This window comes from Zalophus californianus, chromosome 6, assembly GCF_009762305.2.
Source record: "Zalophus californianus isolate mZalCal1 chromosome 6, mZalCal1.pri.v2, whole genome shotgun sequence".
NCBI classification, from domain to species: Eukaryota; Metazoa; Chordata; class Mammalia; order Carnivora; family Otariidae; genus Zalophus; species Zalophus californianus.
In genome coordinates this window covers 72,031,013-72,045,751 of record NC_045600.1, presented here as the reverse complement: position 1 = coordinate 72,045,751, position 14,739 = coordinate 72,031,013, and the positions used below count along the sequence as shown (strand labels likewise).

Sequence of the window (14,739 nt, the reverse complement as noted above, 5' to 3'; positions counted from 1 at the left end):
GGATCATGACCTGAGCTGAAGGCAGACGCTTAACGACTGAGCCACCCAGGCGCCCACGAATAAAATCTTTTTAAAAAATAAATAAAAAATAAAAATCACAAATTCTAAGATCTAAATCACAAATGACACAAGTCACTCTTCTGTTTTACACCTAAATAGGTTTTTCATTGCCTTAGGAGAAAGCCCACCAAACTCCTTAATATGGTTTGGGCAATATTTTCCAAAGTATTTTCCAAAGATGTCTCAACAATATCTCCCAGGTAGAGACATTCACAGAAGACCATTCATTCCTGAGATGAAGAGGCACAGGCCCTATCTCTGGACGGTCAGAGTGTTGAAGTCACATTGTAATCTTGCGGCCGGCTGCCCGCCCCGCCCCCAGCGCACGCACACGCACGCACACACCAAGAGCTCCATAAAAACAACGAGCAGTGCCGGGGAAATGAACGTTCAACAAGTAGTCACGAAGCACTTGCCAATCTGAAGCCCCATCTCTTTCCTGAGCTCCAAATGGGCAAATCCACCTACTAGCCTACAAATAAATTTCAGATGCAACATGATTCCATCTTCCCCACCCCCGTAAATGATGCCACCACCTACCCAAACCAGAAACCTCAGCTTTTCCTTCAAGCAATCTTTATCAAGCTTCTCTCTTTGTCTCTTTGCTGGGGATGCAGTGGATCCTAAGACAGGCTTAGCCCTTGTGGCACAGAATTTACAGGCTGGTGAATGCTTTCCTCATCACCTACCTCTCTCTTACACCGGACATCCCAATGAGTATCATTGGTTATACAGATTATACCTTCTAAATTGCTCCCCTACCTGTCCTTTCCTGGAGACGCCATCGCCTAAGTAAGCCACACTCCCGCCGCCACTGCCCTAGTTCAGGCTTCTGTCACTTCCTGCCTGGATTGCCAGAGAGCTTCCTAATCTGTGTTTCTGCCACCAGCCTTGCAAGATCTTAAGTCCCACCCCAGCTACACTGTTCCCCTGCTTAAAACCCTTCAGTGGCTCCTCAGACACTTTAGGGTAAAATCTAAACTCCCTAGGAACATTTATTTGCCTCGTGCTCTAGCCCCTTGCCTCCCTTTGTCCCCTCACATCCCACAATGGCCCCCACACACCCCACACCCCATACTTTTTCTCCCCTTTGTGCTTGACATTGTCTGTCCTTTACATCCCTGTGCCTAGAATGTCCTTGCCCCTTCTTCATTCATTCATTCCCTCAATTTTATTGAGTACCTAGCAGATGCCAGGCACTGTTCTAGATGCTGGAGATTCAGCAGTGAGCAACACAAAGTGCTTCCTCTTCTGTTTACATTCTAGAGGGAAAGACAAACAATAAACAAGTAAATATTTAATGCCAGGTGGTGACAAGGGCTATAAAGAAAAACAAAACAGGATTGGAAACTGAGAGTGACCCCTTGAGACAGGATAAGTCTCCGGTGAGGTAATATCTATACAAAGACATGAATGGAGTGGGGGTTGGGGGGCAGGCTCTGAGGGTATCTGGCGAAAGAGCCTTCCCAGCAGAAGGCACAATAAAGTACAAAACCCCTGAAGCAGGAACAGACCAGGCAAACTGGAGGAAAAACAAGAGGGCTGGTGTAGCTGGAAGAGAAAGTGAGGGTGAAAGAGAGGTCAGAAAGAAGAGAAAGGGAGCAGGCCTCGCACGTCATGCTAAGCGGGCGCTTCAACCACGCCTGGACTCCATTTCATCCTTCCGTGTTGCGTGCAGACATCTCCTGAGTAAGGCGCTCTCCACCCCCTCCCAGCGCTGACCAACCATATGTAGGTTTCACTGGCTACTTTGCCTATCTCCACCACCACACCATTGAGTTCCCTGCTCTACCTCTCAGCTCCGTATTTTGGGGAGCCCATCACGTTCTGTAAATTTTTCTTCCATGGTCAAAACTTTCTTCCTTTGTTCCAATTCCATGCCCTGCAAGCAATTCCCTGATTACTCAATGGGTTTCCTAGGGATTATGGTATTAGGAAGCCTTAATAGTGAGCACTCACCTTCTGTTCATTAGAAATTACACATGTACACTCACCATTGTACAGTCGTAGACTAGCATCATCATTTACACATCAGTTTCTTTTTTAGGTAAGTCAGACTCCGTGGATGGGAAAATGACCAACTCTGGGTCACAAAAGACCCAAGGAAGGCACTGCTCAGGGAAGGACCCCATAAGCAGTCCAGCAGAAGCCCCAGATGGCCCTCCGCTCATCACTCAGCTCACCTTCCCTATTTCAGATGGAGGCCCTATCACTGCCCACCTGTCCAAGCTTGAACCCTTAGCATCACCTCTGAGAGCTCCCCAACACATCTCCAGCCAAAAGTCCTAGAAATTCCACCGTATAACTATTTCTTTATCAGTCCCCTCATCTCTGGTCCAAAGGCCTTGCCCACAGTGCAGGCCTCACTATCCTTCACGTGGACTCAGGTTTCAGCTCCCTAAACCGGTCTGCCCACTTCAGACTCTCACACTTGCCAAAAACACTCCACGTGGCAGAGTTCTTCTCCCAAGCAAATCTGATTTTGCTTCCCCACTTACAATCAACAGCGTCGCCCCACTTTCCAGATAAAGTCTAACCTGTTTAGGCAACGTATAAACCCGTCCGGAGCTGGCCCTGGGCTACATTTCCAGTGTCTATCGTCTCACCCTCTCCCACCCCGCATTCCAGCCACACCAACCACCTGATTTCCCTGAACATTCCATGCCTTTTTGCACCTCCACACCTTCTATGCTCTCTTCCCCACAGGAAGAAAGTTGTCCTGCTCATTCCCATGGTGCCTCCATCAACCACACTTACTCTCCTGCATGACAACTATTGGTCAACATAGCTGTCTCCCTCCTCGACTAGGAGTTCTTGGATGTCAAGGGCCATACTTTTGTCTTCTTTGCTTGCCAGCACTATGTGTAATATCTAGCACAGAGTATGCCCTAAATGTTCCCTGAATGAAGGAATGTTCTATATTAAATCCCTTCTCTTGCTAAATTTGAAGATTTAGCCTTAGTCCTCATTTTGTGCGTAAACTGTTGGCCTATATTTGACAACTCCAGTACAGTGACAAGTGCACCAGACCTGTGCTTGAGGGAGGGCTCAGGAGCCACGTGACACTAGGCAAGTGCAGGGATGGCTTACTTCCAGGCTACTGTGTGAGTGAAGTGAGATTCAGTTAAAACCATAAATCATGACTCAAGTGTAACATATTGATGATTGTTATGTTTAAAATTACTCTCTTTCGGGCGCCTGGGCGGCTCAGACGGTTAAGCATCTGCCTTCGGCTCAGGTCAGGATCCCGGGGTCATCGGGCTCCCTCCCCCCCCCCCCCCGCCTGCTGCTCCCCACTTGTGCTCTCTCTCCCTCTCTCCCTGTCAAATAAATAAAATCTTTTAAATAAATAAATAAATTAAATTAAATTAAAATAAATAAAAATAAAATTACTCTCTTTCTTAGATGCTTCTAGGCCTACCTCCTGGCTTTCTCCTGAAAGGCTACAGTTAGATAAACGAGATATTACTGCATAGGTGGTATATGGACAGAATGTCCTCCTAGGTCTCTGCATCTGACATGTATTGGGTGCTCATTAGACAATGGTTGAAGGAAGAAACTCATGAATCATAGGTCCCTAATTCTTACTTAAAACCTTGGCTGCCCTTCTGAACCTTCTTCCAGAGCAGGGAACTCAATGGTGTGGTGGTGGAGATAGGCAAAGTAGCCAATGAAACCTATATATGGTTGGTCAGCGCTGGGAGGGGGTGGAGAGCGCCTTACTCAGGAGATGTCTGCACGCAACACTGAAGGATGAAATGGAGTCCAGGCGTGGTTGAAGCGCCCGCTTAGCATGACCTGCGAGGAAGTTATTAAAGACTGAACAAAGTCCTAGAAGCAGCCAAGAGAGAGAGTAATTTTAAACATAATCACCACCAATACATTGCACTTGAGTCATGATTTATGGTTTTCACTGAATCTCACTTCATCCGTGCAGTAGCCTGGAAGTAAAACAGTAACCGCACCTTGCCTAGGTCACACAGGTCTTGAGCCCAGCCTCAAACACCAGTCTGGTGCACTTGTGACTCTATCACAGTTGCATCAAATATATGCCATAAATCCATGCACACAACTGTGTCTTTTATTACCTGGGGAGCTCTGCAGACTGATCATAAACCGTGGTTACTTCGCATGTATTTTTTTTTTTTCTTCACATGTATTCTTACCAGGATGTACCGGCGTGCGTATGTGTACTTGGGTGTACAAGAGTTTGAGGCCATCTCTGCTCGCAAGGTAGACACGGCAAATTAAAAAGGGGGTGATGGATGGAGGTAGGCCCGATGCCAGAATCAAGGAAGAGCTATCAGATGACACAGATCAAAACCGTAAAGAATGAAACCTGATGAACTAAAGTCAGGCCAGGGGCGCCTGGGTGGCTCAGATGATTAAGCATCTGCCTTCGGCTCAGGTCATGATCCCAGGGTCCTGGGATGGAGCCCCGCATCGGGCTCCCTGCTCTGTGGGAAGCCTGCTTCTCCCTCTGCTTGCAGCTCCCCCTGCTTGTGCTCTCTCCCTCTCTCTGTCAAATAAATAAATAAATAAATAAAATCTTTAAAAATAAATAAATAAAGTCAGGCCAGCACTCTGAAGCCACTGAGGAAGTAAACACACATCGTCACCCCAGTGGCTTGGGAAGGCCTCACAGTCATACAAGAATTGAGACGTGCAATGGTGACTCTGAGTCACCCAAAGTTATGAAGGCAAGGAGACATATCATTGGTTTTAAAGAGACTATGACAAAGATGATTAGCATAATAGGATCCTAGGGCTTAAAGGGATGCAGCCATCTTGGAAATTATACTTAGATGGAATAATCCTTACACCACACAAGATATGTAACTGTATACCCACATTTGAGGGCACCTCAAGCCTGACAGATCCTAAAATTAGTTTCACCAGTAAATCAACCTACCAGATCATCTGTAAATGACGCAAGAGAAATTACAGATCACATTTAAGACCTCAAGGAGAACCTCCTTCTTGTAACACAAGGCAGTGCCTCCCACCCGTCCCTGATTGTTGCCATGCAGGGCAGACATCCCCATATACAAAGATGAGTCCGAGCCACACACATGGGCACACAAAGCACAGGGGGGTCCCCACACAGACACCCAGGCCTCTGCAACAGTAAAAGCAGGGAGGCTGGGAAGGAAGCTGAGGAGTAAGACGGGGCAGTGGAGAAACCTCGAGAAAAGGGGACATGAGGCTGCCTGGACAAGGTTGATCCAGGGAGCAATTGCACCTGGTACAAAACACCTGCACTTTCACAGCTGCCACTGCTGGGTAATTGCTCCTTAAAATGACAGAAGCTCTGAGCTTCTCCACAGTTGGGGCATGGAAACGGTCTCCAAGGTTTCAGGCTAGGAGGGCATTTTTCCAAAACAGAGGTACCGGAGGGATGGGGCTATAGCGGATCAGCTTCTTGGCACCTCCAATGTAGCTTTGTTGAATGTACAGATTTAAATGCGCTATTTATGAGACAGAGCAAAAGTCAAGGGAGCCTTCGGCTCAGGTCATGATCCCGGGGTCCTGGGGTCGAGTCCCGCATCGGGCTCCTTGCTCAGCAGGGAGCCTGCTTCTCCCTATACCTGTACCCCCCTGCTCATGATCTCCCTCTCCCTCTCTCTCGGATAAATAAATAAAATCTTAAAAAAAAAAAAAAAAAAGAAGAATCTAGGCCACAGAAAAACTCATGCGAACGCAATAGGATATTCACCGGAGCATTACCTGTATGAAAGAAAAACTGGAACAAACTTAAGCGGCCACTAACAGAGGACTGATTTGTTACATAATACAGCCTTAAAATTAACATGGAACACCATCAAACTTTTTTTTAAAAAAGTAGATCCCTAAGTAGAAAATGTCACTGGTAAATTCTGGGAAAAAAGCAAAAACTGTAGGATTATATATGTATTATGATCCCGTTTTTTAAAAACAGAAAAGTCACCCAGGCGCCCTTCTCGAAGGGCGCCTGGGTGACTCAGTCAGTTAAGCATCCGACTCTTGGTCTCAGCTCAGGTCTTGATCTCAGGGTCGTGAGTTCAAGCCCCCATTGGGCTCCACACTGGGCATGGCGCCTGCTAATTAATTAATCAATCAAAAAAACAAAAACACTACACTTCTTGAAGGAAAAAGTTGGGAAGGGCATACAAACTGCTAATGGGGCTCACCGTGGGAAAATGGGGGAAAGGTAAATTGTTCTCTTTGCTGTTTTGCTTGTTTTTGTCTGTTTTTACACTTTGCTACCGTTTGAATTTTCACAGGAAGCATACACGAATGTAAAAACAATAAGAGGGGGCATCTGGTTGGCTCAGTCGGTAGAGCATGCAACTCCTGATCTCAGGATTGTTAAGGTCAAGCCCCACATTGGGGGGTAGAGATTACTTAAAAATAAAATCTTTAAATAATAATAATAAAATAAAAACAACAAGAGTGTGTGTCAGAGGCATTCCCTTCCAGCTCCTTCTGCTGGCTTACTGGACTCACATCCCAGCCTCTGCCCTGGTGCTCCAGCCCACACCTCCTGCCCCGGCCCCACTTACAGATGCAGGCAGCGGCCAGCAGGCGCCCAGCAACATAGGGGGCGAAGCAGCTCGGGAAGATGGGCTGCACCATGTAGTTGGCAAAGGTGATGGCAATGATGGCCTGGCTGGTGGGCTCGATGATGAGGAGTGAGGTCCAGAGTCGGATGAAGGCAAGGAATCCCCCGAAGGCCTCGAGGATGTAGGCATAGCTGGCCCCAGATTTCTTAATGGTGGTGCCCAATTCCGCATAACAAAGGGCCCCAAAAACGGAGAAGAGGCCCCCAACAGCCCAGATGACCAGAGAGAGGCCAAAGGAGGCACTGTACATGAGCACGCCCTTGGGGGAGACAAAGATGCCCGAGCCAATCATGTTCCCCACAATCAGGCACACGCCATTAAGCAGCGAGATCTCCTTCTTCAGCTTTACCTGCTCCGACCCTGGGCTGGCTTCATCGGTGGAGGGGGGAGCATCCCCCTCCTGCTGGGAGGCCACTTCATACTTAATGCCGTCAGCCATGGCGGAGAAGAAGATGGCCGTCACCAGCTTCTTGGCATTGCCTTCTAAGGAAGAAAGATGAAGATATAGATCAGGTGGTTGGCAATTACATAGGACTCTTGCCCATAGTGGTCAATATGGGCAATGTCCTGCCGCACCCCCTCCCCCCAGCTGAGAGAGCTCTCTCTGGCCTCCCACCTCCCATTAACTTCTTCTTCTCCTGCTGGCTCATTAAAATAACCCCAACTGGAAATTTTTAAGGGAAGGCCCTCACTCGCTAGAGAGAAAGCAGCTGTTTCTCCACATTAGGACGGTGCTGCCCACCAGACTGACAAGAGAGAAAACTAAATCCTGGTTCTATCTGAGTCTGCTGTGATAAAAGGCAAGTTGGCAGTTCCCAGGTATAACCCTCATGATTTGAGTCTGCGTTTTTCAGCCTCACCCCCAAACAGTCTGTCTTCCCTCTAATTTCAGTCTCACCTGTTACCTGCACTGAGCTGCAACGTGAGGAACCAACCTTGCAAGCAGCCTATCTGTGGGTTCTCCTCACAAACCTCTCTGCCCCCCACGAAGGACACGGGCTCTGGCAAACCTAAAGGCTTCGGGAACCTCTTGCTGGAAAACTACAACCCTCCCCCTGCTCAGGGAGCTGCTCTTAACCACCCTTACATGAAGTCGGCAGCCCTAGCAAAGCCCAAGCAGCCCCACCCCACCCTGGAAGAAAGAAGACAGGTGATTCTCCTTGCTTTTCCTTCCCAGACCTCTTTCCCAGCCCCTAGTATTCCAGGCTTCCTGCTGTCCACTTCCTCACATCAGCATAGCTGCATCACCCAAAAAAGTATGAATGAGAGAAGGGTGATCCAAAGGGGACAGCCCAACCTCGAGGTGATTGGAGGCAGCTGATGACGGCTCCCCACCCAGGAGTTGCAGCTGGAGAGTCGGCACCCAAAGACGCAAAGCCGAGGCTGGGAAGTCACGGAAGCGTCCGCAGGTGCCGGCCCTGCAGAGCAGGGGACTGCTGGGCGCAAGAGAGGGAGGCTGGCCCAGCAAGGGGAGAGGTCTAGAGCCAGAGGCACTGGGGAGAGGAAGTGATTGGCCAGCCCCCCCCCCCCCCCCCGCCCGAGCAGCACAGCGGGTGGGCGAGGTGAGCGGGGCTGGGGGCGGGGGCGAAGTACACTCACTCCCTGGCCCGGGGTTCCAGCAGGTTCCCGCGGTGGCAGTCACAGAGACGCAGCCTCTAGGAACTGGGGCCTGACCACTCCTCCTTTCCAGCCGGCGGTAAAAGGAAAGGCCAGGCAAATGCTTCTGGATTTAAATCAAATCGAGAAGTCAAGATGGGTGGAGGGGGTGAGGGAGGGGGAGAGGAGTGTTAAGCAACTGTCTGGGTTCAAGGTTCACGGGCCCTTCACATCTGCAAAAGGGGCAGCCAGGAGCTCTGGGCTCAGCACTTTCCATGATAAGGCACTCTCTCAGGAATCTCCTTTGTCAGCGCTGCTCCGGGACTGAGGGCCCAGAAGAAACGACGGTGGCTGGGCGCAATTTCTGCAGCCCCAGGGAGGCTGGCCCTGAGGCAGTTAGCTGAAGACGGGGCGGACGGCTGAGAAGGAATGCACCCTGCCCCCATCCCCCAGGTCCCACCCTAGCACCCCCCCTCCGCCGACAAGAAAGGGAGGTGGCAAGGGTGCCACAAAGGCGTGTTGCTGTGCTGAGATTAGAGGAAGTCTTAAGTGCAGTCCCCACGCTTTGTGGCCTCGTGACGGGCGTCCTAAGAGAGGAAATCTGCACACTTCCCCTCAGAGCAAAGGATGGCTGCCCCCAAATTTGAGCCATGACCCCAAGGCTGAGCCTCAAGCTACTTCCTAGGAAACAAGGTCAAGAAATGAGACTCAAACCCCTGGCTGCATCCCCTCCCTGCTCAGGTGCCCTTTCATCCTCAAAAGAAACCATGAATTCCTATAAACACCTTCCCCACATACAAGTTTAGTCCAATTTCCTAAAAAATATGGAGAAATAAGAATTCATTCGGCTATCCTGGCCAGACAGGCCCAGAACAGAGAAAGTCAAGCATTTTTTGGAAATCACATATTCATCTTCATAGTCTACTTCAATCTGGTTTTCTGGGTCTCTTTTACCAACAGAAATATATCCTATCCATTCTGAAGTTTCTCAGTCCCTTCCCACACTCTTTCTAACCCTCTTTGGTTATTCTACAACCAGAGAACCGAAGATCTAAAAATCCCCAGGCAGGTGGGGGGGCGGTGCTTATCTCTACCCTACGTCTTTGCATTCCAGCCCCTTAAATCTTTTCTTTTTTTAACCGAAAGGAATATCCTGGTGTCAGCCTTCCCAAAGATCATGCTTCTCCCCAGCCATCCTCACAAATATCTGGAAATTCCTCCAGAGGAGACTGTCCTTGTCTTCCGGCTGCCCCCTCCACGCTCCTTTAATGATGGCTGTCTTTTATGGAGCACTTACCCGGTGCCAGACATACTGCTAAGCACCCAAATGCCTGATCTCATCCAAACCTGCCTGCAGCCCCTTAAGGCCGGCACTAAATCACGTGCCAGGGTGCCAAACCAGCGAGGGAGCCAGGAGGCTCTCCAGCAGAGGCCAGGCTCTGAATCGACACTGCGCTATCTCCCCCCACCTCCCACCCAATCCGACCTGCTCCGACGTGCCCCATCGCCAGGCCTTCCCCTCAGACAGGAAAACACTTCAGATGGCTCCCTCGTGAATTACCTGGGGGAGGGTGTGATTAGATTAAACAGAGAGCCTCTGCCATCCTTCAGCCTGCAGGCTAGGCTAAAGGCTCCAACCAAGCCGGTCCATCTCCTTCCCAGCTGCTCCTCCCCTTTCTCATCCCTTTGCAGGGATGAGAGGCGACCGCAAGTCCTCTTGGCAGCGATGCTATTGCTAGGGTGCCCACTGCTTAGCAAACAAAAACACACGGAAATACATCACCCCGCCTGCCATTTTAAGACCACATTTACTGGCACCAAGGGGTGGGTGGAACATGAAGGAAAGGAATGAAGGGGGGACGAAGGAAGGGGAACCCGTGAGGGAGAGTGGGGAAGAAGTGTGCAGGGTTTAGTCCCCGGTTGGGGAAAAGCGAAGTCCTCCTCCTCAGGGAATCTTCAGACGGAAACCCACGGGGGTGAAATCCACACTCCGGCAGACAGCACACCCTAGCGGCCCCCCCAGGAAGTGCTGTCAGTGGAATCTCCGTAGCCTACTTCTCAGTCTGCGCATACTGGGCAGGGGAGGCTGCCCTCCAGAGAAAAGATGCCCCCTCCTTCCTCAACCACTGCTTAGCACCAGCGGCTGTGGGCAGGAAGGCGCCGTCTCCAGCAGCTCACGTTCCTCCCGGAGACTCTGGCTCTCAGGCAATGCTTCCACCATTCAGGCAGCCTGGGACCAGCAGGCTCCCCAAGGGCTCCACCACCCCAGGCTTTACAGGAGAGCCTTGCAGAGTCTGGAACCCCAAGAGATAGCAGCATTCCTGATACACAGCACCCTGTCTTCTTCCTGCCTGAGGTACATTCAACTCTGAGGACCTAGTGCAGGTACCAGGACAACACACTCATCTTGCAGCCTATGGGTGAAGTTTCAGTTTCAAGGGTCCAGAGAACCCAGGCACAGGGCCCCGAGTGTGCCATCCCCAGCACAACAGCCAGTGAAGCCCCTGGCCCCAAACCCACCCATGAATGGCAACACCAAAGCATACTTCCTCCAGGAACCAGCCCACAGTTCAGGGTCTTGGCTGCTCGGTCAGGCTCAAGAGCTAAATGTGAGAAGATACTTTCTCTCCCAGAGACCCCATGTCCTGCCTTCCTAGTTCCAATTGGTCTTCCCTAACAACAGAAACAGAAAACACATACACTGTGGTTCAGCTGGATGCCCCCATCACCCCAAGCTGGAAGCTCAGCTCCTCCCTCCCCAGTTCTCCATTTGTTTTTCTATATTCCACTGTGGCTCCGATAGTCCCTTTAAAAAAAAAAAAAGTGAAACAAGAAATTGTTTACTCCTGTGGCCAGGGCTCCCATTAGCATAGGGCTGAAGTTTCTGGGCAGAGGGCTCTGCCTGGGGAGGGCCGGGGCCGGGACCGAGAGACAATAGGCTCTTGGGTCTCCAGTGAGCCAGTTTTCAGGACGCTCGCTCCATCCTCCTCCTGCACTTCGCCTCTCACCTATAGTCCCTTCTCTCCCACCTCTTACCTGTCCCGTGACCTTTGGGCAGGTGCGAGGAGGAGGGGCTACCAGCACGCTGGGGGGCAGGGGAGGGGAAGGTGCTAGGAAGGGAAGCCGGCTAAGGCTCGAGCTGCAGCAGCTGTTGACTCCGAGGAGCAGAAAAGGCAGAGGGTGACGGGGACCGAAACGGAAAACAGGAAAACACATGTGTGACTCTGGCCGGCAGCGGGGAGGGGCCAGGGGATGGGCTGGAGCTGGGACTGCCTGGTCAGACCCAGAGGACCTCGTCGCCTGCCCGCCTCTAGGCACCTTCTCTACCCAGGCTCAGCTCCTCCTGTTCACCGCCTCAGCCCCTGATCTTCCTTGTTGCCCTACGTTTACTGAGCACTTAAGCTCTTCCAGCAACTGGCAGTGCCCTCCTGTTCGCCTGTTCCCCTCATTCCGTCTCCTACTCATCTCCCACTCACATACTCTCCTTCGTCCTGCGGAGGGCGTAGGCTCCATCCTTAGGGCTCTGGAACTCAGCCCCTATGTCAGGCCACACATGCCAAGGAAGACCACTTGTGCGGGTACAGCCAGATGCCCCAGCACAAGCCCACTCACAGCTCAGGTCCCCAGCTGGTTCAGGGGATGTACACGCCACCAGGTAAGAGCCAGCTCTGGCACCCTGGGCAAGCTAATGAGTTGGCACCCCTTCAAACCAGGATCCTTTAAATATCTGTTGAATGCCGACTTCGAAGAGGTGGAGGAATACCGATTTTCTTGGAATCAAAACGGGAAGCCTCATTCTTCCTATTCAAAATGAGAGTTTATTCTATGACTTCATTACGTGTAACTTTCTGAAGTCGTTTCTCGGTGGGCATATTGAAGTATTTAAATTGCGGACAAGAGCATCAATCTCTCTGGGGGCGGGGGATGGCACTGCACAGTGCATGGGGCATTCGCAGATTTCCAGCTGTAACTCCTGCCTCCCTACAACGACCCACTGGTCAATCTCAGGGCTGCACCCTGCAACTTATACCTGTACCTGAGTGTTGCAAAATTATCCTAGAGACAGACAGCCCAGGTAAGCAGTCGTCAAGGGTTCTGTCTGCAGATGGGAGCCAACTTACCGTTCACCAAGAGACCCAGACAGAAATCGAAGTTCATTGGCACCAAACATCTGAATTACTCCAAGGATCACGTAGTGCCTTTTTACATCCAGGCCACTGCCCAGCTGGCCTGCCCCTTCATTCCCCTCTGGGGTCAGGCCCACGTGGTACATGAGGGAAGTCCTAGGAAGACAGCCCTAACACGGCCCCCTTGGCATTGGCGCCTGCACTGTCACTCCACTCAAGCCACCCTGGCCGCCTCCTTGCTCTTGCCACACAACAGACACGCTCCGGGCTCAGAGCTTTCGCAATTGCTGTTGCCTGGGCCTGCAACATGTTTCCGGGCGGCGGCACTGTTCATCCCTTCACTCACTCCATCGGGGTCTGTGCTTAGAAACCACACTACTAGAGGCCTTCCCTGAGGAGTCTCTGAAGGAGCAAGGTCTTGCCTCTTCATCCATTCACCGTTCTGGACTTCTCTGCAAGGGCACCACCACCCAGAGTGCATCTGCTTGTTGGTTGTCACCTCCCTCACTAAAATGCAAGCACCACCAGAGCGCTCGCTCTTCACCCTGTGTCCCCAGGGCAGAGCACACCTAGACAGGCAAGAATAAATGAATAAACAATGTTGTTCCTCCTAGACTGATTTCCCAGCAGCCTGGGTTCTGTGAACGTCCTTGAACTTGCCCTTCTGGGCCACCTATGTGGCCGCTGGTCTGGCTCCTAAACTAAGCAAGGAGTTATGTGGAAATATTTATTCTTTTTGACAGTAATGGGTTGAAGGGAGAGGGCGGGTGTAATTTTGTTTGACTGCGAGGCCTAGAATGGTTTGAAATGAGTAATGGGAACACAAAAAAACCCTCATCCCACCCGCTCTCCGGGACCGCTGCTGTCCCACGCCCCGGCTCAGGTGACCGGCCTGAGCAAGGCGCGGCGAGAGCAAGGTGCCACGACCGCCCGGCGGCGAAAGGGCGGACGAGGCAAAGGCAGGCGAGGGCTCAGGTTCACGAGCATGCAGGCGAGTTCAAGAGTAGAACCGCAAACCCTTAAGCGGGACCTCTGACCGGACGCCCTCCTGCAGCTCTTCTCTTTGCGGTGACCCTGGCCCCACCCCCTCCGCCCCCGCTCAGCGGCAGCCCGACCTCACCTTTGACCCTTTCTCCCACGCTCCCCTCCTCCCCGCCCCGCCAGCCCCCGCCGTTCCCTTTATTACCCTCTTTCCCTTGACCTCCGGTTGTTCCGAGTCTGCAGCCCGGAGACCTCGCCTTCCCAAATCCCGACCCAGCCACCGCCCGCCCTCAATGCCCCTCTTAAGAGCTCGGTCGCCCCCGATATCCAGGTCTGGCTGCGGAGGCCAAACCGGGGTCTGCCTTGGGGGACCAGGAGCCCACCCCACCCGGCGTCCGGTCCCTTCCTTCCTTGCACCTGGCGGAGCAGCCCCCGCCCCTCCCCCGGCTCCAGGAAGCCCTGGGGGTAGGGGGGGGCTGTAGACAAAGGGCGCCAGGGTCCGAGAACCCAGGGGTCCCGCAACCCGCTCCCCTGCCCTCTCCTCACTCAGGCACAGCTGCGCTGCCTGAAAGTGACAGCGGATACCCTTAGACGCGCCCTCCTCCCCAGGAACGCTCAGCTTCCTCTTCCCCTCCTCCCAATCCTGCTCGCGCTGGCGGCCCGACGGGGGTCCGCGCGAGAGCCCCAAACCCTGGCAACCCCGCCTCCAGTCCCGAGACGCCCGGCTGAAACTCGGGAGGGACTCTGGACTGCAAAGCCCCGTGGGGGAGGGGGAGGGCGGTGGCGCCCGCCGGGAGCCAGGGGAGGGGTCTCTCGGAAGGGCGTCTCAACTCCCCGCCCCCTCGGGGAGCTGTTGCATCAGCTCCGAGATCCCCAGTTAACGAAAAGTAGTCTCCACCAGGCCGGGAAGGTGACGGGCAGTAGAGCCGCCGCCAGGAGGCAGCACTTAACCAAAAATATCCTGTCTTAGGGTGCCAGAGAGGTTGGAGTCCCCAAAGCATCCTTCATCTGAAGAGTCTGTCAGCGTGGACCCAACAAAAGAGGGAGTTGCTGGGCTCTGGAAACACTTTTTTCACCATGTTTTTAAGGCTTAAAGATGACTTGTGGGGCTCCTGGGTGGCTCAGTAGGTTAAGAGTCCGCCTTCGGCGGGGGTCATGATCCCAGGGTCCTGGGATCGAGCCCCGCATCGGGCTCCCTGCTCTGAGGGAAAACCTGCTTCTCCCTCTCCGACTCCCCCTGCTTGTGTTCCCTCCCTCGCTGTGTCTCTCTCTGTCAAATAAATAAATAAAATCTTTTTTTTTAAAGATGACTTGTAAATGCTATGATTTTTTTACACCTTTTGGGCAAACTTTGGCATTTTTTAAAGCCAGCA

General features: G+C 52.2%; 1 protein-coding gene across 6 annotated transcripts in view; it reads right to left on the bottom strand.

Moving 5' to 3' along the window:
- The window catches only part of SLC7A7 (solute carrier family 7 member 7), a 29,324-nt gene extending 16,929 nt beyond the window's left edge, over positions 1 to 12,395 (bottom strand). The window contains exons 1-3 of one of the 6 annotated variants that reach the window (XM_027570433.2): positions 12,380 to 12,395; positions 8,262 to 8,385; positions 6,603 to 7,145 (exon numbers count right to left, since the gene is read on the bottom strand). In XM_027570433.2, coding sequence (XP_027426234.2) covers positions 6,603 to 7,101 — 499 coding nt within the window. In that variant the 5' untranslated portion in view covers positions 7,102 to 7,145; positions 8,262 to 8,385; positions 12,380 to 12,395. Of the gene's footprint in view, positions 1 to 6,602; positions 7,146 to 7,560; positions 7,700 to 7,959; positions 8,106 to 8,261; positions 8,386 to 9,819; positions 10,006 to 11,294; positions 11,436 to 12,379 lie in introns of those variants that run through there. The other 5 variants (XM_027570431.2, XM_027570430.2, XM_027570432.2 and 2 more) reach the window with 5 other exon arrangements.
- Between the last annotated feature and the right edge of the window lie 2,344 nt (positions 12,396 to 14,739).